The 27,926-nt window shown below is 50.1% G+C and overlaps 1 protein-coding gene across 1 annotated transcript; it reads left to right on the top strand.

Moving 5' to 3' along the window:
• The first annotated feature begins 1,173 nt into the window (after positions 1 to 1,173).
• Positions 1,174 to 27,926, top strand: KIAA0895 (KIAA0895 ortholog). The gene is made up of 7 exons (XM_045828008.1): positions 1,174 to 1,437; positions 11,298 to 11,998; positions 17,204 to 17,347; positions 18,027 to 18,159; positions 18,662 to 18,967; positions 21,463 to 21,560; positions 25,295 to 27,926. Exons 1-7 carry the CDS (start codon positions 1,413 to 1,415, stop codon positions 25,454 to 25,456), a joined length of 1,569 nt encoding a protein of 522 aa, XP_045683964.1. The 5' UTR covers positions 1,174 to 1,412; the 3' UTR covers positions 25,457 to 27,926.

A 27,926-nucleotide genomic window follows, 5' to 3' on the forward strand; every position in this document is an offset into this window, starting at 1 on the left:
TGAGAGAGACGTGACATTTGGCTTAAGTCTGAAAGAAGTGAAGGGGCTCCTGTCCCACCAGCCCCCCACAACAAAGCTCCATGCAGGGCAAATCCCGACTGGCAAAGGCCATGGGGTGAATCATAGTTGATGCAGGAGGCTCTAGCTATAATCCAAACAAAGAATGGGGCTGGGTTGAACCGGAATGGAGACAATGAGAAGTGGCTGGATTCCAAATATACATATTTTGAAGACAGTATTCCCAAGATTTTTCTGACAGAATAAGTTGTGGGCTAATCCACTACTTGTGATAGTTAAATTTCCACTGTTGCCTCCTAATGGATGAAAGATACAGATTCTCACATGCTCTCTGTCATTCTCAGAGTGTAGTATGCTGAGATAATTCCCGCTTTCTTCGTTCCTGACTTCAAAAGAACATGCCAGCTATTTCTGAGCGCCTGGGGAGGGAAGACTCGAGCCCCGAGCCGAGATGGTTCGCTCTTGGGCCCCTCTCCTGCATTACTATCTCAACCCCGAGGCAGGGTAAAGAGAAAACGTGGCTTTGAACCTGACAGCACCAACGCTGTGTCGTGAGCTCCTTCTAGACTGGAAGCTTCCTGAGATGGCTTTCACTTCCTTTTCTCTACGTTTCCCACGGAATAATCAACTGAAAAGCAACGGTGAACCCGATTAGTTACACAGCCATCAGTAAAAATGTGTATTTTAGTATTAAGGATATTATGGTGGGGTACTCAAATGGTAAATGTACTTGAGCTTCCTCTACTAATGAAGGCGTTCTTCATCACCAGCTCGACGTCAAGTTGTTTGGGCTTCTGCGCATCTTCGAAGTTAAGTAAACGGCGGCGGAGACCGGCTTTGCAGTTCGCAGCTGGGGCCGAGCTTCCTACCACACCACCTCTCTCTCGCGAAGGTACTGCCCAGTTGAGCCCACCGGAACAGCGCACAAACGAGAGTCGATTATCAGTCAAAGTGCGTAGGTCGGGGAGACTGCCCCGGCGCTGTGCACTCCGGGAGTTGTAGTCCCCGCTTCTCTTTTTCTGTGAGCCTGGCCCCGACGCGCGAGCGCCCCTAGCGGCTCTCCGGCTCTAGGAAGCGCAGCGCCTGCGGACGCGAGGAGCGTTTCCTAGCAACGGGGGAGCTGCAACGTCACAGCCGCGGATTCTAAACGCTGCTACCCTCTGTAGGGCTGCGGTGCGCACCTTTAGTCTCCTGCGTGCCAGAGCAAGCGAAGCTCACCGTGCTCTGTCCGCACTTCTCCGCCTGTCTTTCCACGCCTTATCCCTCCCCAGGTCGCCGACAGCACCCTCCCCAGCGCCCTCGTTTCTCAGGCCCGGGCCGGAGGCTGGAGGCCGCCCGCCCGGATCTCGACCCCCGCGCCCGCGGAGCCCACCTTCCGCAGCGTCGGCGGGACCATGCTGGAGTCCATTCGCGTGACGGGTGAGTGCCGGCAGGGGCCGGCCCCTAGGCTGGCAGGGGCGGCCCAGGTGTGCCCGGCAGCTTGCAGCGGGTGCGGGGCGGGGCGGGCCGGGGTCCCGACGGCCGAGGCCGCGGTAACGGTAGATGCTGGCTCCGCGCGCGGGCGCTCCACCCGGCGCCGGGGACCCTGCAGGGGTGGAGGTGCTTGGGGAACCTGTGCTGAGGGGGAAAAGCTGCCCCCTTTTCCTTTTGTAGCCTATTAATCAGTAAGCACTTGCCCGTGGAATGCAGTGAAAGGACTCCTAACACAGATTACTGGCCCTACAAATGTAGTCTCACACACATTGTTAAATTCTGTTCCAAAACATATTAGGTATGTAGTTAGACATTATAATGTTTCAGGATCTGTCTAGTGTTCATAAAAATCAGAGCTAACCAGAAGAACACATCTCTATATCAGTGTTTATATTGTCTATTTGTGTTTATGTTTTTATCAAAACGTCAGTAGGACGTTTTGAGTTTCTATTTTTAACAGGTCAGTTTGGTATGTACTGTGCCAAGTGTAAAAAAGGGGTGTTCAGACCCCAGGTCAGAAAGTTTACTTGCCTTCTTTATTTTTTAAAAAATAACGATGGATATTTATCTTTTAAAGTTATCTTATACAATATTAGAATGATTTTCTAGGCCATGTTCCGAGCATTGATTCTGTATAACATTTCTGCAGACAGGGCCCGTGGTAGTCCAGTATTAAGATGAAGAACAACAGAGGAAAAGGAAATGCCCAATTCTAACGCCAGTGTCAAAACAAGGCCAGGATTTTTTACTTTACTTTACATTGCCGTACCTAATAGACCATTTTTCTGTGAATTTTTAAATTGCAAGACTAAGTTCCTTTCCAAATATTTATGATCTTAATTTTATACTATTCTAGAGCATGTTCCATGGTATAAAATACGGAGCTGGTTTTGTTCAGTCACAACGCTGCTGTGATATTTCACAGTCGACAGGAAGCATAGACAACTAGTTCCAGGATCTAAGAGGCGACTGAAATTGGCATTAGGTTTTTAAAAATGTGATTTTGTGTAAATGCTATTCTCATCTTAAGATACGATGAAAAATTTGAAAGTTACTTTAAAATACCATACCATCCTCTTGTCTTGCAGCCGGGGTCTCAGCCTTGGCACTGGTAACGTTGAATGAGTGATAACTCTTTGTTGTGGGGGGCCGTCCTGTGCGTTGCAGAACATTTAGCAGCATCCCTGGCCTTTAGCCACTCGATGCCTGGAGCAATCCCTCCCTCACCTCAGGGTGGCAGCCAAAACTGTCTCCAGACTTTGTCAGATGTCCCCTGCAGTGCAAAATCGCACTGCCACCGCCTCCACATTGGAGAACCGCGGCCTTAACATAGTTAGATTCTGTCAAGTGAAGGTTATTAGATAGCGAGTTAGAAGTAAAATCAATTAAAATGAGTTCTCCAACGTGTAGCCATCATCCTGGAGAGAGAATACAAGTGTGGTGGTATTAGAAAGGGAATGTTCTGACCAGCTGGTCGGCAATGCACTGTGGATCTCCTGTGTGTCTGTGATATGCAGAATGGGAAGTCTGAAGAGAGATACTTGATAAAATAGTAAGTGCACTCTTGCTTCCACTCCCTTCCCATAATTTAATGGCAACATGCATATCAGTCTAACTCTGCATGCTGACTACCTTGAGAGAGACAATTTGGCAGTGAATCCCTAGTTCATTAAAGTTTCAAATAGGAATTTGAGACAATTCAAGCCTCACACGTACAACTTCTTTAAAAATAATTGACCAACTTGCTTTTCAAAATAGTTTTTCCATTTCTTTTGTATACTGCTTGACTAGTTAAAATGGTAGTTGTAGCACCCCGTACCCGGCATTTCATTGCCTTATCTGAGGGTCCGATTTGGATGACCAGAGCTCTATGAAGAGAATTTAGCTGAAAACATGGCACCCCATCCCCACCCCCCGCCGCACTATTCCCTCCCTCACTATTCATTGATGCCGAAGCACTCCCTGGTCTCCTGGTTAGCAGAAAAACTTAGTTATTTGTGGTGAGAGTGCTGATGGAAATGTGGGTTTTTTTTTTCAGCTTTAAAATAGCTATAAATATAGCAGGAACTGATTTTTTTTTTAAATTTCAGGACTGAAGCAATGAAGTGTTTCTGAAATCACTTCCTATATAGTATCTTACCTAGTTTTGACTTACTGGTCGTGATTTAATATAATGTAAACATGGCATCCTGGTGGAACTGCCGACTGGGGAACTAACATGAGGAGGAGGTGTGTTCTATGTGCTGTTTGAAATGAAAGCAAGTCAGAAAAGGCTTCTGTGCCTCTCCATGTCTTTTTTTAAAGATTTTATTTATTTATTTTTAGAGAAGGAAGGAGGGAGAAAGAGAGAGAGAGAGAGAGAGAAAGAGAGAAACATCAATGTGCGGTTGCTGGGGGCCGTGGCCTGCAACCCAGGCATGTGCCCTGACTGGGAATCGAACCTGCGATGCTTTGGTTCGCAGCCCGCGCTCAATCCACTGAGCTACGCCAGCCAGGGCATCCATGTCTTTTTAAAAGAAGATAGTTTATTATACTAAAACCACAAAATATTGCTTCTAGAAAGTAGAATTAATTACTCAGTGTTACATTTACCTTGGAAATCTAAATTTAATGACTCTAAGTGTTTTTCCGTTTATATTATTTCATGGAGTTTGTCCCTGGGATCCGAATGTGGCACTGAAGTTGGTGAGGACACTGATCATGAGCGCAGGCTGCTCTCTGTCGTACACACCAGCACGCTTCTCAACAACTGCACGCGTGGTCCCCGCTGTGCTCCTTGCACCGATACTGGGACGTGTGCAGTTAGTTCATCATCCCACTTTACAGAGAAGAAACCACAGCACAGCGAAGTGCAGTAGCTTGGTTAAGGTCCCAGCTCCTGACAGGTAGTCCAGGTTCCGAGCAAAGGAGCCTGCTCCCATACCCACACCCCTGTTCTCAGCTGCTGGGAGGCCGCAGCCCGGCCGCAGCCACCCCAAGTGCTGACCAAGGCCATGCGACCCTGCAGGAAGGCCTCCCTTGACGGCAGTGGTACATGATCTGGTGGTGCACTCAGGGGGGCGTCTTTTAACCCTGTACCCCAGGCAAGTCTACAAGCTTTGGTCTGGAAGGGCCATACTTCACTCTAACGTTGTTGTTTTCGAAAGAGACAAGACGACACCCAGCTCACTGAACGAGGAGCAAAGTGCTGTCCGAAGCCCTGGGGCAGAAGCCCCAGCAAAGTGCTGTCATAACAGATTACGTTAACCGATGATTTCTTTCTGCCCATTTCTTGGTATGTGATGGAAGAAATGATGGACGAGTTGTCGAGTCATGAAGCTCCTTTGTAGCAAAGGCGAATGTTTAAAAACCCTGAGACCGAAGTCTCCTTTTAAGGCTGGGGTTTGGCCCTGCGGGGTGGACACGCCTGGGCGCAGAGGTGCTGCCCGCCCTGCCACGGCAGAGGACCCTCCATGATGAAAGCTCGTCTCCAGCATCTCCACTTGTCCATGTTTTGTGCCGTCCTGGTGGGATTTGCTTCTCGGTCCCCAGCATTCAGATCGTGTGTTCTTTCTCTCCTCTCCATTGTTCTCTCCCCTTTGCTGCCCTCTGGCCATCTTTTCGTAAGCAGAGCAGTGAGCAGGAGCAGCCACAGCACTCCGCGGCACTGGGCTGTGGACGTTTGGGGCTGCAGGAGGCCATCCTACCAGCTCACGGGAAACGGCGGCCGTGGCAGGTGCTCTCCAGGTGTCCCAGAACAGGGTCCCTGAACAAGGGACGGCTGAACGGAAGGCTCAGTGGACATGAGTCTGACAGAGAGGGGAGGGAAGGACACGCGGAACAAGGGGCCAGAGTGTGAAGAGGGGCTGTGCCTGGGGAGTGGGGCCGTGCCTGGGGAGTGGGGCGGGTGAGGGACCGGGGAGCGAAGGGAAGCGCGAGCGGACTGACCCTGGGGACTCTGTGCAGGCTGCGGCTGCCAGGCAGAGCGACCTGACCTGGGGGACCTCGGGCACGTGGTTCTGTTTGCATCCTAAACGGAAAACCGTGGGGGAGTGTGTTCTCCGGCATGTGCAGCGTTGTTTCAGATGGTGTTTATGGTTTTTTTTTCAACTCCAAGCATCGTTTTCTGGCATTATACAATACCCTGTGTATTTCTAACTGTGAAAAATAACAGTCAATGGTTTCTGGCCAAAAACTAAGTGTCACATTGTGAAGAGTCAGTGTTACCGGTAGAGTAACACTGAGGTACCCCTAGCTGGGACGGTGGCATTTTTAGGAACCCTGAAATACAGCTGTGTTTCTCAGTTCCTGAGTTACAATAGCAGAATCTTCTCTTGTTTGGTAACTTACAGTGAGAAGCTGCAGTGGGGGCTGTTGAATGTAGAGATGATAAACTGGTAGCTTACCTATTATAAGGCAGACAGTGGGCAGTATATCTCTTTTCAAAGATAGTAATTTTTTATAAGCCATTTAAAAAATCAAGGTGTAACTTCCATTTATTGAGGCACACCAGTCTTAAACGGGTAGCATGATGAATGGGTACATTTGTAACCACTCCCAGAACAAGAAGTAGGACATCTCCATCACTCACCCTGGGACCTCCTCCGAGGTTATGACCCCTCACTCAGAGATGACCCCTATTCTGGCTGCTAATACCATGCATCAGTTTTGCCTGTTTTGGAACTACATATAAACAGATTTATATAGTATGTACTCTTTTGATATGGTTTTGTTTGCTCAGTGTTATCTGTGAGATTCATCTAGATTGTTGCTTGCGACCTCAGTTTGTTCTCTTTCGCTGCAATGCACTATTCTATTGTGTAAATACGCCACAGTTTAGTTGTTCGTCCTTTCTGCTGCTGATTGAGATTGTGTCATTGGAGTCTTAAGAGATGATGATTATTCTTTTTTTTAAAAAGATTTTATTTATTTATTTTTAGAGAGGGAAGGGAGGGAGAAAGAGAGAGAGAGAGAGAGAGAGAGAGAGAGAGAGAGAGAGAGAGAGAAACGTCAGTGTGCAGTTGCTGGGGGCCATGGCCTGCAACCCAGGCACGTGCCCTGACTGGGAATCAAACCTGCGACACTTTGGTTCACAGCCCGTGCTCAATCCACTGAGCTACGCCAGCCAGGGCTAGATGATGATTATTCCTGATAAAAGTGTTTATCTTCTTCAGGGATGATTTTGTTCTGACTTTTCTTCTGCTTGTAATCAAGTAACCTGTTGTTTTTGGTGTAAAGTAACCCCGGGTTCTGAGGTTTCATAAGTGGTAACGAACCACATAAAATCGCCACCTTGTGGGTCAAAATGGGTTGAATGGTATTTTCCACTCGGTTTTGTCTCTGGTGATGTAACCTTCCTTTCAGCCCGGGACCTGGTGACTCCTGTGAAACCTCCCCTATTCCCAGGGGTGAAACGCTGAGAGTTTCGGGCTCCCCGCTCCCTGCTCCTTGGGCCCCGGAGCGGGAGGCCTGATGGGCCCCGCGATTGGGCTCCTCTCACAGGAGGTCATTGAGAGAGGGGGAACGGGAGCCGGTGCCCTGCTGCCCTGGCTCTTGCGCCGGGTGCAGAGGAGCCTCCATTGTGGAGGTAATTTCAGCCTGCTCCCCCAGGGGCGGGGCCGTTCGTTCCCAGTGTCGATCCTAATGTCCTGTTCCCCTGCTCGCCCCAGCACGGGTCGGCCTGTCCGTCGGGGTGAATGATTTCCGTGGTCGGCAGGCCGCGTGCATGTGCTCCAAGGCTCCCGTGAGGCCGCTCGCTGACGGCTGACGTGTCACATTGTGCAGTGACTTTCACTGTGAGGAAGTGTGACTTTTAGCTACCTTATTACCTTTCTGAGGGAAAATGAGTTACACTTCCCCAAGGAAGTCTATCATGCTTGTTCAGGAAAAAGTTAGAATAGGATGTTCTTCGATGAAACCTTCTTTCCTGGGCTTTGCTTGTGTTTGTATACAGGCTTAAAAGTCATTTTCTCTTAAACAGTCGTATTTAAAAATCACAAAAAAAACACTTTCAAGCTAATTCTTTTCATACAACTGAAAATAAGGTTGGTGTGACGACTGTGAGGGATGCATTAACACGCTTCCCGTGTGCGTGTGCGTGTCTGAAGGAGCGCCGTGCCTGTGGGCCTCAGGGGACAGCAGCCGCTGGCAGCAGTGGTATTTGTTAGCGGGAGCAGCACCGGGGGCCCTCCCACACTTGACACCCCCCCCCCCCCGCAGGCAGACCTCCCACACTTGACCCCCCCCCCACAGGCAGACCTCCCACACTTGGCCCCCCCCCCCCGCAGGCAGAGGGCGCTGTGGAGGGGCTGAGGCCGAGCCCCCAGGTAGATGATGAGCAAGTGAACTGAGTGCAGGCGGCACCCCCTGGGGGAGGGGTTCCGTTGCATGCTGTCACCTCTCCCCCAGCCCAGCCCCCTCCTCCAGGGTTTTGGCAGATGGTATGGGATGTTCTGGAAGCGTCCTGAAGCGTAGCTCGTCCTAGTGGGACGCAGTGATGAGTTCAGAGGTCACTGGCGCTTGATGACAGAACAGAAGAGAGCTCTGTAAGGTCACCCCTTTGGTCATAGAGCTACTGAGTCTTGGGAACCAAAGAATGCATTTTTCCATTGAATGTCCATTTTTAAACAATCAACACAAGTGTAATAAACCGTGAAAACTAGGAATTCCCCAGGGTAGTCTTATTCATTGACATTGGTTTGTGGTCATTTCCCTGCTTTTCCTTGCGAAGACCCCGCGAGAAAACCCGGTTGCGTCCTCTGACCTCCCTGGCCAGCCGCGTCCTCACCCGACCCCTCTAGGCTTGCGACACCCCGTTCTTATTCTTATCTCGGTTCTCCTGCCCTTTCCCTCCCCGCGCGCATCTCGGCCTCCCCCTCACGGTGGCCTCTGGGCCTCTCTGGACGCTGGCCTTGTTTGGGGCCGGGGTGGGGGGGGGTGGAGGGGCCGTCCCCTGGGCCACAGCCTGAGCTCTGGAGCTCCTTGGCCTGGGTTCCTGCAGCCCCAGGCCTCTCAGGTGGCCACGCTTACGTCTGAAACCCCGAGGGACTGGGACCCGCCCGCCCGCCCGCCTGCCTGCCTGCAGTGAAAGTTCCGTTTGTTCTGCTTGTTTCTGGCCGGTCTTAGACTCGCGCTGAACGGCTGCTTTGTGCAGCCGGCCTTCCATCCGGCCCTGCGCAGTCCAGCTCCGGCTTCTCCCCTCTCGGCCGGGAGAGGCGGCAGAGGGTGTATCTAACCCCTGCACGTTGCTCTGTCTTCTAGACTCCAGGATTCGGATTTCACATGTTGGCCTAGGAAACGCTGAGCAGAAGGACTTTTCAGGACCTTAGAGAAAGAGATTATTATTAGTCACTTTTGACCTGGCGCTGTCTCTTCAGCCTAAGCCCTGTGACTTCTGGGCTTTGGAGACAGACCTACGTTTAGAGCAGGGCTCTCTCCCCTGGCAGTGTTTTAGATGGATGCTTTTGTTGTGGGAGCCTTCCTGTGCATGGAAGGATGTCTGACCTCATCTCTGACCTCTCTCCCCGGACAAGATGCCTGCAGGAGCGCCCCCTAGTGGTGACACCAGCATGTCTCCAGACACTGCCGGTGGTCCCCTGCAGTGGAGGTTGGAGGTTTGCCTCTGGTTGAGAGCTGTGGATTGAGGGTCTTCCCCTTTACAGCTCTGCTGGTGTGGTTATCTCCTCACATAAATATGAAGTGGTCCCAGCGCTACTGACCCCTGTCCACCCACCCACAGTGGCTGGAGAGTGGCCTAAGGTCGCGCCGTTCACTCAGTGGACGTTCACCGAATGTCTCCCAGATACAGTGCCAAATGTTGGAAGGAGAGAGGAGAATCAAACACGGTCCTGGGGCCTGTCTTCCTACATCTGTCATTCAGACCACCGTGTCTTACTGGGTCACCTGTTCTGGGTGCCGTGCATGTAGCCGGCTTAATACTGAATGTCTGTGGGCAACTAAGTGAATGACCACACCTAGGAGAACGAGTGTGGTTTTGTAACCAGACACACCTGCGCCCAAACCACAGTTTGCTGTTTAGCACTTGCTCGCCATAAAACCTGGCGCCAGTTACTTAGCATCTCTGAGGTGTAGGTGATACAGCACAAACAGTTTTGGGCGAAATCCCAAACTCTTTATATATAAGTGTGTCAGCAAATGGTGGCTGCTGCTGCTGCTGCTGTTATGTATTACTACTCATTGCAGAGAGGACCCCTGAACTTGTAGTCTTGAATGACAGATGTACGTGGAGAAATAATCTTCAAAACATTAAAGTAAAATAAACTGTCTGTTTCTTGGCAAAGCAGGCACTCATCCGACTCAGCTGGCATTGAACTCGCCTCAGTGGTAGGAGCCAAAGGTTGAGGGCCCGAGGCATAACGGTCCGTGAGAACTGGAAAAGGAGACCGGTTGAGAATCACGATTTGTTGCATTTGCAGAAAGGACTCAGAACAGGTTTACGAGCCGGCTTGGTCAGACTCCTAGATAGGAACGAGCTGGAGTCAAGCTCGGGTGAGCAGGATTCAAGGCAGACTCAGACACGTTGTGAGTTGAGAATGGAACCTGAAAGCTCTTGAGGGTCTACCTGAGATCTCATCTGTCTCTCTTCACATTGCTCTCTTCCTTCTCTGACGTCTCGGTTATGTCTTCTGCCTTCCACAGTGAAGCTTCTTACTATTGTACCTTGTAGGATTATTTAGAGCTTCGTAGCTTCATAGCTTCTAAAGGCCTTGCCTTCAGAGCCGGATTAGAGGCTGGCTGAAGGCAGGAACAATGTATTGGTACAGATGTTTCTCAGAGCCTTGTGCCTAGTTAGTAGTATTCCGTGTGTTTGTGGAATGAAAGAATGCAAATCGGGTCTTAAAAAGCACAAGAGTGGCCTGGCTGGCGTAGCTCAGTGGATTGAACGAGGGCTGTGAACCAAAGTGTTGCAGGTTTGATTCCCAGTCAGGGTACATGCCTGGGTTGCAGGCCATGACCACCAGCAACCGCACATTGATGTTTCTCTCTCTCTCTCTCTCTCTCTCTCTCTCTCCCCTCCCCCTCCCTTCTCTCTCTAAAATTAAATAAACAAAATCTTTAAAAAAAAAGCACAAGAGTAGCAACATATCAAGCGATCCTTATTTCTTTAAACTACTTGTGAGATCTAAAGACAAAGTTGACCTCTCCTTAATTTGCTATTTGATATACTGGTACCTATGTAACAGTAGTTATAATTTTTTTCAGACATGGCAAGAAAAATACCTTGGCTTTCTTTAACCTTAACCTATAGCCTAGAATTAAGAAAATTAACCAATTAATATTGAGAGGTATTACTAAATTCTGCTTAAACACACATATCTTTTATTTAATATTAAAAGTGGCTTTTTAGATCAATAAGGCAGTGTTATCCTTCCTTTACCGATGGTCACTTTATATAAACATCAGATTTCAAGACTGTATTGGCTTCAAAAGTGCCTTGGGTTTTACTTTGATGTTGGTAATACTGTTGAAAACTGTATCCTTTTGTGAAATCCACATTCTTTGGTAGAATTGAGTATTTAGATTATTTATGTGTATTATCTCACACCTAGACTAAGCTTTGGCCATCTAAATGGTTTGAAACTGTGGACTTTTGTAGGTAATTTAGCACATAAACCCCCAAATGGAACTGACCGTGGTTAGCATGCCTAAAGTTTCATAATATATCCTTTTAATACTTAAAATGTCTTTTCTAAAGATCGTCGCAAAATTATAAAGTTCACACAGCCTCCAGAATACTTACAATAAGCAGTTTGCTTCATCTGGTATCTTTGTTGTTTCTTTTGTTTTGATTTTGTTTGCCAACACAGAAAAGCTTCACTGGCCTGAGCAGGAGCTGGCTAAGAAGTCTGTCCTGCATGCAGAGGAGTCCTTGGTCACGGACAGCAAAAGAAGCAGTCCACGCTTACCTCCCGGCATACTGAAGGACATTTTCACGACTGGGACCAGCAGTTACAATGTCCTCCTGCAGAGCAAAGAGGAGAAGAAGCACCACTCACAAAAGCAGTCTTCATCTGCATGCCCCAAACGATGCAGAAAACCCAGCAAGACCCCTAGCTCTTCTCGCAGTAAAGATCTTCGCAAGATGAAAACGCCAGTGCCCAGGATGAGCGGCGGCACCTGGTACTGCCTGGAGAGGCAGCCCACGGTTTTCGTCGCTAGTCCCGTGTCAAGTCCCGCCAAGTTCACGCACGATATCTCTGTCACAGGGAACAGCATAGGACTGCCGCCGAAACCCAAGGTCAAGCGACGCCATTTCTCCACCCTTTCAAAGCCAAAGCCGCAGCTGCAGCCGCAGCCGCAGCTGTCCAGAAGTTTTGAAAAGGGAGATGACTTTTCTGGAAAGAAGTTTTGTATACTGACTGCTATCAAGCCCACGAACTTGGAGAAGGAAAAGCTGAGGTTCTTCAAGTCTGACTACACGTACAACCCCCAGTTTGAATACGCCAACCCCGCCCTGCCCAGCGTGCTAGCCAAGCACAGCCACGTGTCCGACCGGTTCCTCAAGCAGGTAAGGTGCTGCCTCCACGGCGGCGGTGGCGCGTGTTTCTGCAGCTGAAACAACTATTTGCAATCGTGCCGAAAGAAAACAATGTTTTCAAGTATTTAAAGACACTCTAATTGTTTACATGTTGTCGTTAACTCCCACCCAGGACATGTCTACATGGGGCAAGAAACTTCCAGGTAAGTGGCAGAGCCTTTGGTAGACTGCTTCGCATTCGCCAAGCTCTGTAAGGAATCTGCTTTCCGGACTCTGGGGCAGGAAGACATGCTGTTAGGAGGAGAGCTAGCTCCAGAGCCTGGCCCCAGACTCTCACTCGGGAGTCCCGGGGTGTGGCCGCGGGTGGAGGTGCCGGCTCAGCTCCCCTGGTGCTCCGGCCCCCCGCCCTTGTGGGCATTTGGGGGACTGAGGCTCGATACTTGCCCATGAACTTTTCATGCTTTCCTAACATAGTTCATCATCAAGCAAACATTTAGGCACTCATTTAAAGAAGAAAATAATGAGAATCTAGAAGTTGTCTTCCAGTTTAACCCATCGTATGTGAATGGCATGAGGCACACTGTCCAGATTGCCCGGTGCAGACACACGGCACGTAGTTTTGTGCAGTAAACGTCAAAGTCTGCTCACTGTTTTGAGGACAGGACCCTGACTTGGGCAGCAGCCCTTTCTTGCGCTGAGACAGCGTAGGAGCCGCACTCTATGGCACGGCATTGCGTTTCCATTTGCAGAGTGCGGCTGTTCAAAGTACGTGCCTGGGTGGACCAGCTTCATTGTGTTAGGAAGTACGTTCTGGTTTGCACTTCCCTAGTCAGCGAGCTGTTCGGTTAGGGTACCTGCAGGGTCACAAACTCAGACGCCTGTAAGGGCCTGAGCCGGGGTCGTAAATGATCCCAGGGCGCTGGCTGGGCCCAGGAGCAGACTGGAAACCAGAGAGCAGTTCATCAGAGCTTCCACTCGGTCCATCCCCACGACGTGAGGGAGAGAAGCGGGCACCTGAGTTCCACAGGAAGTCTTCCGATGGGTGAATGTTGACGGCTAACGCAGCTAAACAAACGAAGGCTGTCCAGACCCAAGACAACCTCTCTGGGGGCCACCTTCGTGCCTCGGGTTGCCGGGTTGCCACCTCTGAGTCACTAGATCTGCTCAACATGAATTCTGCTGTATTGGGGCCACTGATTAGCATGACAATGATTGTGAAATTTGGTCCTCGGAAAACAGTGTCCTGCTTTCAGAGTTTCTAGCACAAGTGGAACAGGTAACATTGTTGTATTAAAACATGCACAATGAATACATAAAATTGTGTTGTATTCTAAAGCAAGACATGTTCAAGTTTCATTTTTGATAGAAACAGCCTAATTGGAAATCAGATAGATGCCTGCGCTGACAGCAGGATGTCTGGATGTAAAATTTAAGGCTAATTTTCAGTTGTACCAGCACTGATGGTATTTTATCTCGGTAGACCTCAAGTTGTCCAAACAGGACAGAGCAAGACAACTGTGGCTGGTGCCCCTCCGTGGATTGAGTGCCAGCCTGGGAACCGAAAGGTTGCTGGTTTGATTCCCTGTCAGGGCATATGCCTAGGTTGTGGGCCAGGTCCCCAGTTGGGGCACGTGTGAGAGGCAACCAATCGATGTTTCTCTCCCTCTCTTCCTTCCTCCCTCCCCTTCCCTCTAAAAGTAAATAAATAAAACCTTTAAAAGAGAGAGCAGGACACAGCCAGCCTTCTTTAAAGTCTCCCTCTCCCTAGGTGACACAGTTTTCTGCTTAGCCAAATCAAACTTTTCTCAGATACCCTAAAGATACAAGATTTTTCAAAAGACTGCTTTGAGTTTAGTACATTCCGAAGCAATTCTGTGTGTTAGACTGGAGAAGTGGGGTGATTTCCTCACCTAACTAGCAAGGAAGATCTTCTTACAGTCAGAATGGGGACACTCCATCAGACTGTCTGCTGTCCTTGGACGGAGGCGCGACCTTGATGACTCGCTGAAAGGACACTTTGTGGACGTGCCTTTGAAAACTTGCCCAAGTGCATTCTCGGGTTCCTATCTGAACGGGGTCTTTCCCACCGAGCAGCTTGAATATCGGCTTTAGTTCTTGCAGCTGGGGGAGGAGGACTGTGCAGCGTAAGCTGTTTATAAACGTCCTGTCCTCACCTTCTTCAGTCCGCCCCCGCCCCAGGGCACAGACACTCAGAAGGTGGGGGGTGGGGACACTGCAGGTGGCATCTCCCTGTGTCCTGAGTTGTTTCTCTTGTTCCTTCCATGAAGGCCACCTGGGTGTCTTGGATCTGTCTGTTCATTTCCTGGGTTCTGCGTAGAGTACGATTTTTTTAAGCATTTTTGTTCTTTAATTACAATCTGGTCATAGCGTGCAGTCTGTTTTATAGAAAACTGAATTATTGGCAGAGGTACTTTTGCTTCAGTCTCCCCTGCTCGCCACACTGCTGGGGGCGTCTTTCTAAGGTGCAGATCTGATGGCATCCCTTCCCTTCCTGCAACTTCAGGGCTCCTGGCAATGGAGGACAGCCCCACACCCTTAGCTCGGCCTGTGGGCCTTTTCCCTCCCGTGCTCTGGCGCACGCTGGTATTTCCAAAGTCCGCTCTGTGCTCGCCCAGCGTCTCCTGCAGGTGACCTGTCACAGCGCGTGCGATGCCGTGACCATCCTTATTCCGTTTATCTCCACCCTCGTTGACTGCCCTCGTTGATCACAGCTGGTTCCCGAATCTGGCCAGTTCCTGGCAATAAATGAGGGAGTCCCCCGTGCCTGTCTGGCCCCTGGAACCCCGTGCTGCACTTTCTTTGCTTTGTGTTGAGTGTGAGCTTTGGACCATATCGTTCCTTTCTGTGTGGACTGCCCTCTGTTTCCTCCGGTCCCTGCTCGTACTCACCTTCCCTGTGAGCTCACAGCACCTGACTCCCACCCCCACGGAGCACTGCTGAACACTGTCGATGCCTGCGTCCTCTCCGCCAGTCTGATGGCTGGACGGGGACTTCGATCCTACAACACGAGAGTGAGCAGAAGCAGCCGCGAGTGGAAGGCGGCCATAGAGGTGGGGGAATGAGTGAACGAAGGGTCCTCGTTGATGGGACTCGAGAAATTTAGCCAAGCGCTCAATAGACAGCGGGTTCAGGCTTGTGGGCCGAGGGTCATGTTCAGCCTGCATATATGTTTTTGGGGGTCAGCCCAGTGTGTTTTTTTAAAACACTGGAATATAAAATCGCTCTTGTGTTGCCTCTCCCAGGTGTCTCGCGCTCAGCGGCTAAATTTATGCTGCAGTTGCCGCTTGCAGCTGGGGAGCCTGAGCAGGCGGCCGCGGCGCCAGGGCCCCGTCGGTGCGGTGGAGGCCTCCTGGTCCAACCGAGTAATCCAAAATGCCTGCGTCCTCCTGTGCGGCCAAGATGCAGTAGCCACCGCTGAAAAACTTCCTGAGTATTTGCTTTTTGTGCTGAGAATCTGGAAGTACCAAAAAGATGTATGTTTGCGTGTGCACCTTGTAGTTACTGAATTAAGCATTTTCCAGCTGTTCCGAGGAATACTGTGTGAGAAAGAGGGCCATGTGAGTTAGAAAACACAAAATATTCACCTTCAAGATTTGCCACACTTAGTATGATGGAGGCTTGGAAGAGTCTTGTTTCACTTGGTTTAATCCAGTATTTTCCCAATGGCCATGGATCCTTTTAACAATGCTGTCTCGCCAGCCACCTTCCCAAAGGCAACAGAGTGGAGTGATCTCCGGGGCCTTGCTGTATTTTGAGGGTGGGGGAGTTCTAGATGGCAGAGTCTGCTACAAAGGGGAGGAACGAAGGGAGGGTTGGGGATTGAGTGGAGGTCAGACCAACTATCTTCAATTCTGAAATTAGAACCCAGCATTTAATCCTGTTAAAACTTAAATACTGTCCACAGTTATATGGGAAATAATTACCAAGTGCATTCACAGTCTCTCTCTGCCCCCTCCCCTTCCCCCCCTCTTTTTCTCTATCATTATATATAATTTTGTCCTCACAACAACCCTGTGGGGTAAGTGGGGCAAAGATTTCCATCTCCACTTTGCCAGTGAAGAAACTAAACCCGAGAAAGACGAGTGGCATGCCTAAGATCTCACGGTCAGTAAACGGCAGGGCGCTAATGGTAAACCCAGGTCTTCTGACTTCTGGTCTCACCCCGACCTCACCCGCCTCCTGTCCTGCTGGTGTCCCCATTGCAGTGTTTCCCACGGAGCGGAGCCTGCAGTTGAGAAGGGAGATCATCTTTTAGCGCATGACTCGAGGTGGCTCGTGAGGGACGGTCAGATTTCCAAACGCTGAACAGTGAACCGAACCAGCAAGCAGACCGAAAACGGATCTGGCGACAGAATGCTGAGGTTTTTTCAGGGAGTTGGTTTTACCCAAGACAGTGCTGAACACTCTGTGTAGAGATTCTTCACTGTCTGGGCCAGTGGTTTAAATGTTACATAGTGCTGTTTGGCCACTATTCCATTTCAAATGAGAGCTTCATTAGGACAAAATTCACATGCCCTAAGTTTACCCACCGAAAGCGTGCAGTCTGTGATTTTCAGTGTGTTCAGAATTACACAAACAGCACCACTGTCGAATGCGGGGATGTTTCGTCACCCCAAGGAGAAACCCTACACCCACTGGCAAGACCCACCATTGCCCCCATCCTCCCAGTCCCAGGAGCCCCCCGCAAGTCTGCCGTCTCTTCTTCTGTGGATTTGCTTCTTCTGGAAATTTCAGATGCGTGGAGTCATACAACATGTGGTCCTTTGTAACAAGCTGCCTTAGCACAGTGTCTTCAAGACTCATTTATGTTGTGGCGGGTATCAGTGCTTTTTATTGTTGAGTAATGTCCCATGTGTGCATGTCTTGCATTTTCTCTGTCTGTTGACCGGTTGATAGGCATCTGGGTGGTTTCTTCTTTTTGGCCTTTATGAACGCTGCTGCTGTGGACACGTGTGTACAGAGGTCGTGTGGACTCAGTTTCCGGGGGGTCTTGGGTGGACACCTGGCCACGGTCATGGCGCTGTGGGTCCCGGGCCAGGAGACTGCGCAGTCGCGGGGCGGGGCGTCTGGGTTCCGGAGGGGCGAGCGCAGGAAGCGACGTGCGCAGCGCGTGCCCGGGCGGTTCCGAACGGCTGCGAGAGTGAGCGGAATCTAACGGGCTTATGGCTCATCTCGAAGTAACAGGAGACTTTGCTTTTGTTATCTCTTTTACAGTCTATCAATATTATGGAACTGACTTTGCAGAAATACGGGAGTTACGAAAACTTCGAGCAGGCCACGGGTGGTAGCCTGCTGTCGAAGCCGCGGATCTGGAGCCACGTCAGGAAGTACATGGCGAAGGAAGGCTGCATGGGCGAGGTACAACCCCCGAGGGCGCGCAGGGCTCGGCCGCGGGCACGCGCACTGCTCAGCCGCGGGCGCGCACGCACCCTCTGCAAGCGCCACGTGCCGCCTGCCGCAGGGTTTGTTTCTCCAACCCCGCTTAGCGCCTTAAACGGGTCATCCAGGTTCCTGACCAAGTGTTCTACGTCTCCTCTGTTGCATTGAATTGGGTTTAGTTCCTTTTTTACTGCCATTTCTGTATAGCCCGTGGGAAGTTGTAAGTTGGTGATTGCCCCAGCGGCCCTTCTTCTTAGCAGCCAGGTCCTGGGATCAGTCTTGGAAAAAGCGGAGGTCGGCTCTCTGCTGGGCACCTTCCTGCGCGCCGTTCTGGCCGGGGTCGGAGCCCAGCGGAGGCAGGTCAGCGCTCTCTGCCTTCCCGGCAGAGCCGCCTGCTTTGCCTTCGTCCTGTCCAAGCCCAGGAGTTCCCACCAGCTCAGAATCAGAGGGTCAAGGTGACAGCCCTGGGTTTCTTCATCTTGGTTTCTGGGAGATTCAGGGCAGGGTAATCAGAAGAAAAAGTGTCCATTTATGGGGCCATTGATGTCTCTTACCTTTGCATTGTGTGTGTGTCTGTGTATATGTATATGTGTGTTCATGTGCGTGTGTTTGTGTGTGTGTGTGTGCATATGTGTGTGTGTTTCCTGTTGCTCCTTAGATCGTAGTCCACCTCACCGAGGACCTGCTGTCCCGAGCCTCGATGACGGTGGTCAACGGGTGTCCGACGCTGACCATCAACGTCTCCACGGCCCGCGAGCACTGGCTGGAGGGCATGCTGAGGCATGAAATAGGTAGGGGCGCCCCTTCCCCGCTGTTCATTCCCGGGTCAGCTGAAAGCGGCTTCGCAGAAAGGTTCTTTTATAATGGGTTTTTTTCTTAGTGGTGTTTGGCAAGAACAATGAAATCGTTGGCTTGCACTTGACCTAAGGCTGCAATGAGCGAGGTCTCAGTCCAAGTTAGGTTTTTAGGGCACTGTGTGGCTGTATTAACCCTAAAAACTCATTTAACCCTGGGGATTTCGGGCCCTTGACCTTAAACGGAAGGAATTGAATTCCATGATCTCTGAGATTCTTTTACAGTGTCAAGTCTATGATTCTTCCATTTAAAAAAAAAAACAAAAAACAACTGCTATGGAAGTCACACTCCTCCTGCCGAGACGTGTGAGCCTCCGGAAGACAAACCTCCGACCGAAAGCCTTGGTTCTGGAACTGCTGGGCGGCTCTCTCCGGGGAAGGGAGCCGAGACCGGCCCTTGCGGTGTTCACGCGCCTCTCCCCTCCCCGCCCCCGCGCAGGCACACACTACTTCCGCGGGGTCAACAACCTGCAGCAGCCGTGGAGCAGCTGGAGCGGCCGCAGGAAGCTCGAGCTGAAGCCGAACAACCCCACGGAGGAAGGCCTGGCGAGCATCCACAGCGTCCTGTTCAGGAAGGACCCCTTCCTGTGGCGAGCCGCCCTCCTGTACTACACCGTGCACCAGGCCGGCCAGCTGTCGTTCCGCGAGCTCTTCGAGGACATCGGCAGGTTCGTCTCGGACCCGCACACGAGGTGGGATTACTGCGTTCGAGCCAAGAGGGGCTGGACGGACACCTCCCAACCAGGTGGGTGTCCCCCCCCGAGGGGGGTCTTCGGGCTCTGCGGGTGGTGGTTTATCGACTTTGGTCACATCCTAGTTCTCCAAGCACTGACCTGCGCAAAGTTAAACCTCTGTTACGTAAGGTCGGTGCTGGTTTTCCCAGACCACATTTCACGGGCATCGTTTTTTCCATCTCGTTTTGAAAAATTGCAAACGGACAAATACAGAAAGGAAGACTGAATGAACACTCACCTACCCTTCTCCTAGACTCACCAGTTGCTGACATGTTGCCATTTGTGGTTTCTTTCTCCGGCTTTAAAAACAGTTTTGCCGGGATACCGCTCACGTGACACACAAATCACCCATCTGAAATGTGCGGCTCGGTGGTTTTTCGAGTATTCACAGAGCTGTGCACCGGTCGCCGACTCCTACTTCCAGAACGTTTTCGTCACCCCAGGGAGAAACCTGCACCCCGTGGTAGTCGTTCTCCATTCCCTCTCCCCAGCTCTGAGTTCCTGTTAATGTACTTTCATGGGTTGACCGTCTCGGACATTCCACGTAAACGGAACCAGATAACATGTCATTCTTTGTGACTGGCTTCTGTCACTCGGCATATTTTAAAGTTTCACCCACATCGTAGCAGGCTTTGGTATTTCAGTACTTTTTATTCCTGAATGGTGTTCAGTTGCATGGATTCAACAATTTTATTTATCCATTCACCCCTTTATGGAAATTTGGATGTTTCTGCACTTTGACTATTAGGAATAATGCTGCTATGAACATGGGCGTACAAGTTTGTGTTTTTAATTCTCTCGGATAAACACCTAGGAAGGGAACTGCTGGGTCAGGCGGTAGCTCTGTGCTTAGCCTCCCCTCCAGGAGCCGCCAGGCTGTGTCCCAGCGCGGCCGCCTGGCTGCCCACCCCCCGGCAGGGGCGAGGCTCCAGTGCCTCCACAGCCCCCTCCGCTGCTGGCTTCTCTCTGTGCTTAAGCCGAGCATCTTTTGACGTGCTTATTGGCTGTTTGCATGTCATCTTCACATAATTGCTCAGATCTTTTGCTCATTTTTAAATTGGCTTTCTTTTTGCTGTTGGGTTTTAGAGTTCTTTCTGTATTCTAGACAGGGACCTCTTGTCAGATGCACAGTTTACAGATATTTTCTCCCGTTTCTGTGGGTTGTGTGTTCACTCGATGGAATGCTCTGTGACTTTTCACAAGTCAATTGTACACTTGACATTGCATCCCTAAAAACTTGAGCATACATCTCGTAAGGAAAAAGTTTCTCCCCAACACAATATCATCATCACACTTCAGAAAGCGAGCATTAGTTTGGCAACGTCAATCAATACACCCGCAATAGTTAGACTTCCCCAGCTGGTACAGAATGTCCTTGGTGGCTGTTGAGAGGAAATCCGGGTCCAGCCGCCGTGCACGCATCACCTCCCGTGGTTGTGTCTCCTCAGCCTCTGTTGTTAACACGGAGCATCTTCCCACCTCGCTGGTCTTCACGACAGCGACTTGTTTCTAAAACATCCAGGCCACTGTTGTTGCAGGGAGCCCACGGTCTGGGCGCCTTTGACGGTGTCCTCACGATTAGGCTCAGGGTGCACAAGTGTCAGAGAAAATGACACGCATGGTGTCGGGTCCTACCAGGAGCCGCCTGAGGGCAGGTTCTTCCAGTGTTAGAGATGCAGCCTCTGCCTCCCGTTGCAGGGCGGGGTGGGGGGCTGTGAGCTCTGTTGTCTATAAGAGTGTATTTTCCTTCCCCCGTTTAACTATTAAATGATCTGCGAGGCGACAGTTGCTGTGAAAATGCCCTGGTTCCCAACAGTGTTATGTACTGGTGTTTGCGTCCATCAGTGACCCTAGACCGAGTCCGTTCGTTTCACTGGGCATCGCTGGCACCTTTTCATCTTTGTTTTTCTGAAGACAAGAGAGGCCAGGAGCACAGTCCCAGTGCCTATTGTCTCCATGGGCAGTTTAAATCACCAGTGTTTCTTTATGAGTGGGGAAAAATACTGTTTAATTACAGTGAGTGGGGTTAGGGGAGGAAGGAATTCTTTTTTAAAAGAATATTTTAAAAATGTAGAGGGGAATGGAGAGACAAAGAGAGGGAGAGAAACACCGATTGGTTGCCTTCTCTCTTCTGCCAGCACCCCGACAGGGAGCAGAGCACAGAGCCTGCAAGCCAGGCACGTGCCCTGACCAGGAATCAAACTGGCGACCCTTCAGTTTGCAGGATGACACCCCACCGACTGGGCCATGCTGGCCAGAGCAGGAATTCTTAAAGGGAAGCTACTGGGTCTGCATATTATCCTGGCGCTTCCAAAGACCAGGATCATACGCAGATATAGCGGTTATGTTATGAAGATACAGTCATTAAATAAAAATAAACACGGCAAATTGGAACATTGCTTTTTCATTACAGGACTGAGTCGCATAGTCAAGGGGATGGGTTAGTGTGTAATTCTTGGTGATTCTTCCGAGCCTCGGAGAGTAAACACTGTTGCGGTCCCTCCAGGGTGTTTCAGTAAAGACCAGGTGTACTTGGACGGCATCCTGCGGATCCTGCGGCACCGGCAGACCATCAACTTCCCCCTGCTGACCGCCCTGGGGAAGGTGAGTCAGGGGGGCGCAGGCCCGGGGCAGCCCCCCCACCCCACCCCCGGCTCCGGTCCAGGCTGCTGTGGCTCTGGGGCTGGAGGCCTGTCCTCCACGCGGTGACAGGAGGGAAGCAGCATGGTTCTGTCTCAGAAACTAAGGAAACAGTAACATTTCTTCGTGGGCAGTGAGAGGTGGAGAGGGGAATAGAAACTGGGGCCGTATTCCACAGTTTCATTTTCATGCACGGCTGTTTCCCCCTGAAGCACTCCACAGTCCTCTGGAGATGCAGCACCCCCAGCACATCAGTGGGTCTCTGCCGCCGTGCTGACGGGACCGGGCGTTTTCCCCTTTTCCCAGGGCCACTCACTTGGTGTTTTACTGACATGTATGGGGATGACACTGGCTGATAGCACTATACAAACCTCAGGTGCACGGCTTGCTACGGCAGCGTCTGTGCACTCCACTGGGTGCTCGCCACCCACAGCCTAGTCTCCTCCTGTCACCGCGTACTCGGCCCCCTCTACCCCCACCCCGTTCTCCCCGGAACCCCTTCCTGCCCGGTCACCGCCCCACTGCTGTCTGTGTCGGGAGTTGGTTTGGTTTGCTCGTTTGTTCATGTCCCACTTGCCGGGAAACCTCACGGTTCTCATCCTTCTCCGTCTGACCGACTTCACTTAGTGTCGTACTCCCCAGACCCCCCCACCGTGTGGTTGCAAACGGCAATATTCCATCTTTTTCTACGGCTGAGCGTATCCCGTCCTATATATGTGCCCCCTCCTCTCTCTCCGGTCGCCCCTCAGAGCAAATACAGGGTGTTTCCATGTCTTGGCTGCAGTGCACGTAGAGCTACACACATTTCCGTAAGTGCTTTCAAATTTGGGGTGTAGGTACTCAAAAGAGGGATGGCTGGGTCCCCTGGTAGTTCTGTTCTTAATTCTTGAGGAGCCCCCACACTGCTCCACAATTTAAATCTTGAGGAGCCCCCACAATTCTGGGTCACGCCCCCACCCGCAGTGTGCGAGGGCTCCCTCTGGTCCACACCGCCCCCTGCAGGCCCTGTTGCTCGTCTCATGGACAGCAGCCCTTCTGACCGGTGGGAGGCGCTATCTCCCTGTGGCTTGGATCTGCTTTTCCCTTGCAGGTGGTGAGGCTGGGCGCCTCCTCATACATCTGCTGGCCATCTGCACGTCTTCCTTGGGGAAGTGTCCATTCCGTTCCTGTGCCCATTTTGTGATCGGATTCTTTGCTGTTTTGTTGTTCAATTTTATGAGTTCTTTGTGTATAATTTTGGGTATTAGCTCCTTACTGGAGGTCTTGTTTGCAAATACCTTCTCCTCTTCGGTTGGTTGCCTTTTTGTTCCGCTGATGGTTTCCCTTGCTGCGCAGATGACTTCAGTTTGAGGCAGTCCCATTCATTTGTTTTCGCCTTCATTTCCCTTGCCTTTGGGAGAGTTTGCACCCCCCCCCCCAAGAGAGCAAGGTCCCTAAGTTAGTGCCTTTGTTTTCTTCCGTGTATTTTCCTGTTTCAGGTCTTCAGGTGCTTAATTGCTCTGAGTCTATAACGGGCCCCTTGCCCTAGTCTGTTTATTTTTCAGGACATTTTTAAGAATCCAGGACAGTTTTCCTGAACATTTCCACAAACTGGATATCAGATTGTTTCCCTGTGGTCAGAGCCAGGTTAAGCATTTGGCCAAGACCCCGGTGTGAGGGAGATGGGCATCCCCCACCGCATCCCGTCAGAGAGCACGCGATGTCGCTGCGCCTGGTCGTCGTCACTGGTGATGCCGAGTGCGACCGCCTGGGCGATTTGGTTACCACTGCCAGGCCGCTGCACTGCAACGGCCCTGCCCCTGATGGAATTACTGAGTCACCCGCGGGGTGGTGCCCATGAATGTTTCTTTAACCTTTCAAGGAATGGTTTTAAGATCCACCGACGGTCCTGGCGCAAGTCGTTTCCCACGCTGGCGGAGGCAAAGTAGAGGTCTTCGAGTTCTGTTACATTTCCCTCCCCTTGCTTTGTGCATTATTATGTACTTCCTCTTTTTTTTTTTTTGCTGAACTCTTCCAGTGGCTTCCCCTGTGTTTTAGAAAAACTATAAAATGTTCCAAGCTCGTCTGATACTTTTCCTACCCAGCCCTGAGACTAGATCCTCCTTCTAGGAAGCCTCGAATCCTTTTAGCGGGAGACGGCGTTGGGAAAACGAGGTGTGGGCTCGAGGCGTGCTCGTGGTTCCTGGGCGCTGATGCTTCCAGACCTCCCCCCGGGGGGGGGCGGGGTGGCGGGGGGAGAGCAAACTGCATGTGCGCCGATCAGGGGGGCACTTGGGTTCCCGTCACCAGGGCCCTCTCGCCCCTCCGTCCCGCTCCCCACGTGCGTCTCCGCGCTCTGCCAGCGCGTCGCTCTGTTGGCTCCCTCTCGCCTGTGACAGACGATGACGATGGTGGTCAAGGAGGCACTAACCACGCCATTGGCAGCAACAAACCTGTTTGCATTACACTGAGTTGTGTAAATACTCAGTAAAATAAATAATCTTAATAACAACTAACTCACTTAGTAAAATACAGGTATCATGTAAACATGATTTCTTGTACTTAAACTCTTTCTGCTGAACCAGGAAGAATATTGATCAGAAAACAATAGTGTTTAAAGTCAGCCATGCCCTGGCTGGTGTGGCTCAGTGGATTGAACCCCAGCCTGCAAATGGAAAGGTCACCGGTTCGGTTCCCGGTCAGGGCACGTGCCTGGGTTGCAGGCCATGTCTCCAGTTGGGAGCAAGGCAACCAGTCAATGTAACTCGCACACACTGATGTTTCTCGCTCGCTCGCTCTCCCTCCCTCCCTTTCCCCCTCCCTCCCCAATCTCTAAAAGTAAATAAACTCTTAAAAAAACATAAAGTCAGCCATGTTTCAGAACTTAAAGTTACAAAGATAATTTATAGAACTTAAAAAGTCTCACCCCTAAATGTCTTATAAATACTTGTCCAAGTTGAGTTCTTACACAAGCAAATGAAAGAGATAGCAATTTTTTAAATTTTTTTTAAAGATTTTATTTATTTATTTATTTTTTTAGAGAGGGGAGGGAGAGAGAAAGAGAGAGAGAGAAACATCAATGTGCAGTTGCTGAGGGCCATGGCCTGCAACCCAGGCATGTACCCTGACTGGGAATCAAACCTGTGACACTTTGGTTCGCAGCCCACGCTCAATCCACTGAGCTACGCCAGCCAGGGTGAGATAGCAATTTTTTTAAATACTTACAAAAATTCAAACTAAAAGCAAGAGAATTTAACACAAAACAAATCATTATATTTTTTAAATTAAATAGAAATAGGAATCCAATACATAATTGGCCTGATTTTTCTAGTTTATTAATGTGATATTTATATTGAGCTATTTTCTTGACTCTTTCATGTGGTTTAGTCAGAGATTTGTCAAGGTTTAGAGTCTCTGACATGTACATTAAGTGTAGTTGTATCATTTTTAGACAAACTGAGTAGGTCCAAGAAATCAAATATTGACTTTTGATCTTTTTTTAAAATATGGTCATAGTACAAAGGAGCAGATAAGTACATTTTTATTTAACGCAGTAAAGAGAACAAAGTCACTTATTTTTGTTATTTTGTGGGTATTCAAGTAATCCGAAAAACAGCCCGCATACTTAGAGTTTCCCTCACTACCCAGGGAAGAAGTTGCTCTGTCAAATATGACTGACGGTCACACCCAAAACTGAGCCAGCCCCCGCCGTTCCACAGGTCTCCTACGAGGATGTGGACCGCCTGAAAGAACTGGCGGTCACCGAAAACATGCGGGTGCCTCACTTCCTGCAGGACCAGGGCCGCTACAGGGAGCACCTGGAGAAGATCATGGAGGTGAACGAGCTGACCGACCAGGAGCTGAGGGAGCTCATCTGCTGACCGGCACCCTTGCAGACGCAGCCGCGCCGGACTCCGTGTGGGTGCCCAGGCAGCAGCGCCCCGCGCACCAGCGGGCTCGCCAAGGGAGAGAGACTGTTCACGCGAGTTTTCTGGAGACCGATCAGCAGGATTCCACTGAACCTTTAGGTGAAGTGCAAACCTTAAACCGTTTCCCAAAAATGTTTCCACGAGGGAACGTCGCCCAGAGTCAGAGGGAAATACTCCCGATGAGTGTTTCCGAAGAACCGCGGGCGCACTGAGCGCCCGGCCTGTGCCGGGCACCATCGAGGCCGCTGCGGCGGGAGGCTGAAGGCCGAGCCCCAGGGCGGGCAGCTCCCAGGGCGGGCGTCCAGCACACCGAGGTAATGACCGTCCTCTGAAAAACGAGTTGTGTTGCCCTCAGAGCTAGCCGTGTCTAAGGTTTCTTATGTCTCATGTGTAAAGTGGTGTTGGCAGGGGAACAATTTGACACGTTTTCACCAGTTCTTCACGCGTGATCTCACCGCACCCGCTCCTGGGAACTACATCAGAGAGTCATCTCATTTTGTCCAGTTATCCCCTAACTGATCTCTGTTTTCATTCGCTGAAACAGGTGTACCCCTTCAAAGTGTTAACCAGGTTTTAGGGTCTTTCCCTCTCTGTTCCTTTGTACAAATGACAAGTACAAGTTCCAGAGAGGTTTATCTGCATAAATTAAAACAGTTGGGGAAGAGAGAAGCAACTCACCTTTCACTCAACGGAGCAAACACGGGACAGACTACTCGACTTCCTGTAGGAGGAGCCGGACGTTGGCCGGGTAGCACCTGCAGTAACCTTGACCATGCCCTGACCGATGCAGTTCCAGGGCGTTGCCGTGTGATGAGCCAGCCTTGTGATATTGGCTCCGCGTATTTCACTGAAATGTTTGACGTCGTCAACCCAATAATGACATAGTTTGAATTTCAAAAATGAGAGTTCCTATTTGCTACAGTTCTCCTGTTAAACGCTTACTCACCTGGCTTTATAATTTGTCAATTTTCACATATACTTGCATATATATACTTGGGATCAAATGGTTCTTCAAACAACTTATTTTAATGATCAGAAAGAATACTGCTGTAGATACCGCATTCAAAATTAACAAATAAAATTGAAGAATAAAGACCCCCCCACCAAAAAAAAAAAACCCACCCACACAAAATCGCCACTGTACTTTCTACCCAGAGCTACCTGAAAGTTTATCTTTGCCTCAAACCAGGCTTAAATATGGTGCTAATACAGATGTAACTGCAAAGCCGGGTCCACATTCGTGCTAGGAGAGGACTTCAGGAAATCGTTTGCAGGCTAGGTTATGAGATTTTTCTCGTTCACGCATCCGGAAGGGCTTGCTTTCCAGGAGAACGCTGCAGCGGACAGGACGCACGCTGACCGGTGCCAGGCGGTTCCTGCAGAGCCAGCATCCGGTCTGGGGCGCTGCGGGCGGGCCAGGCTCCAGGCAGCGGGGAGGGTGCCCCCGCCGGCCGGCCGGCGCCGTGTGCCTGGGCGTGGCCTGCGCGTCTCGGGAGGCTGCGGGCGCAGTGGGCCGACTCTCACCAGACCCCTGACCCCTCAGGCGCTGTTTTCTTGTATCGGAACCATCCAGTTCCCGCTTCCTGTAGTGTTTTCTCACTTCACCTCCAAGCTTATCAAAGGTGATTGTGAAAAAACTGTGTCTTATTAACTGAAATTGAAGTACAGACAGAAGTGACAATGTTTCTGTCCTGAGAGTTCAGCTCAAAGGCTTGTAAATCCAGCATCTGTAGGCAATCACACTGCTACTTCTACATTCTGGTCCAAACGACAAGGAAAATCACAGCAGCCTTAACTCCCTGCTGGTGGGATTATTTGCCGTGACTCTAGTTCTGAATTTTTAAAATGGCTAGATATTCTCTCTTTACCTGATTTGGAAAAGGAAAAACTTTCTTGCCTTACTGCCTCAGTATATACAATCAAAAAGACATGAGCACTGTTCAGACAAAAGATGACTTTAAATCACATCGATTGTCTTAAGACATTTTAAGAGTTAGCAATGAACCAAAAAGTAGTTTGAGATTAGCAGAAAAGCTAAGCTTTAAAAGTTGGGATTAAAGATTTTATTAAGGTTTATTCTCTTTCCTGAAATAGCATTGTAATGTCAGATTCATTCCGTAAATAAAAGTTTTAATACATAGAAAATTGTAACAGCAGTATTTAGGGGAATAATTGAAGATCACATTAGTTTTCATTATAATAGTTATTTGCTCTAGATGATTGATGATTGGGATTTCATCCATTTTGCCTACTGAAATTCTAACATGGTTGCATCAAACAAATTCTGATGAGCTGTTTGGTTTTCACACAAGACAGGATTCAAAGTAAAATTGTTTGCAAACAAAATTCCATAGTCTTCATTTCTTTATATTTTCATCTTTGTAAAAGTGTTTGAAATTTGTATGGTTGGTTTTGTAAATCT

Source organism: Phyllostomus hastatus, unplaced genomic scaffold (assembly GCF_019186645.2).
Source record: "Phyllostomus hastatus isolate PE091 unplaced genomic scaffold, TTU_PhHast_1.1 phas_scaffold_78, whole genome shotgun sequence".
NCBI lineage: Eukaryota > Metazoa > Chordata > Mammalia > Chiroptera > Phyllostomidae > Phyllostomus > Phyllostomus hastatus.

Excerpts from the sequence above, each read along its gene's own strand:
- KIAA0895 (XM_045828008.1), top strand. The coding sequence starts at position 1,413 with ATGCTGGAGTCCATTCGCGTGACGG. Across the intron at positions 1,438-11,297 it reads GGAGTCCATTCGCGTGACGG|AAAAGCTTCACTGGCCTGAG; the intron begins GTGAGTGCCGGC and ends TTGCCAACACAG. Across the intron at positions 17,348-18,026 it reads AGGAAGGCTGCATGGGCGAG|ATCGTAGTCCACCTCACCGA; the intron begins GTACAACCCCCG and ends GTTGCTCCTTAG.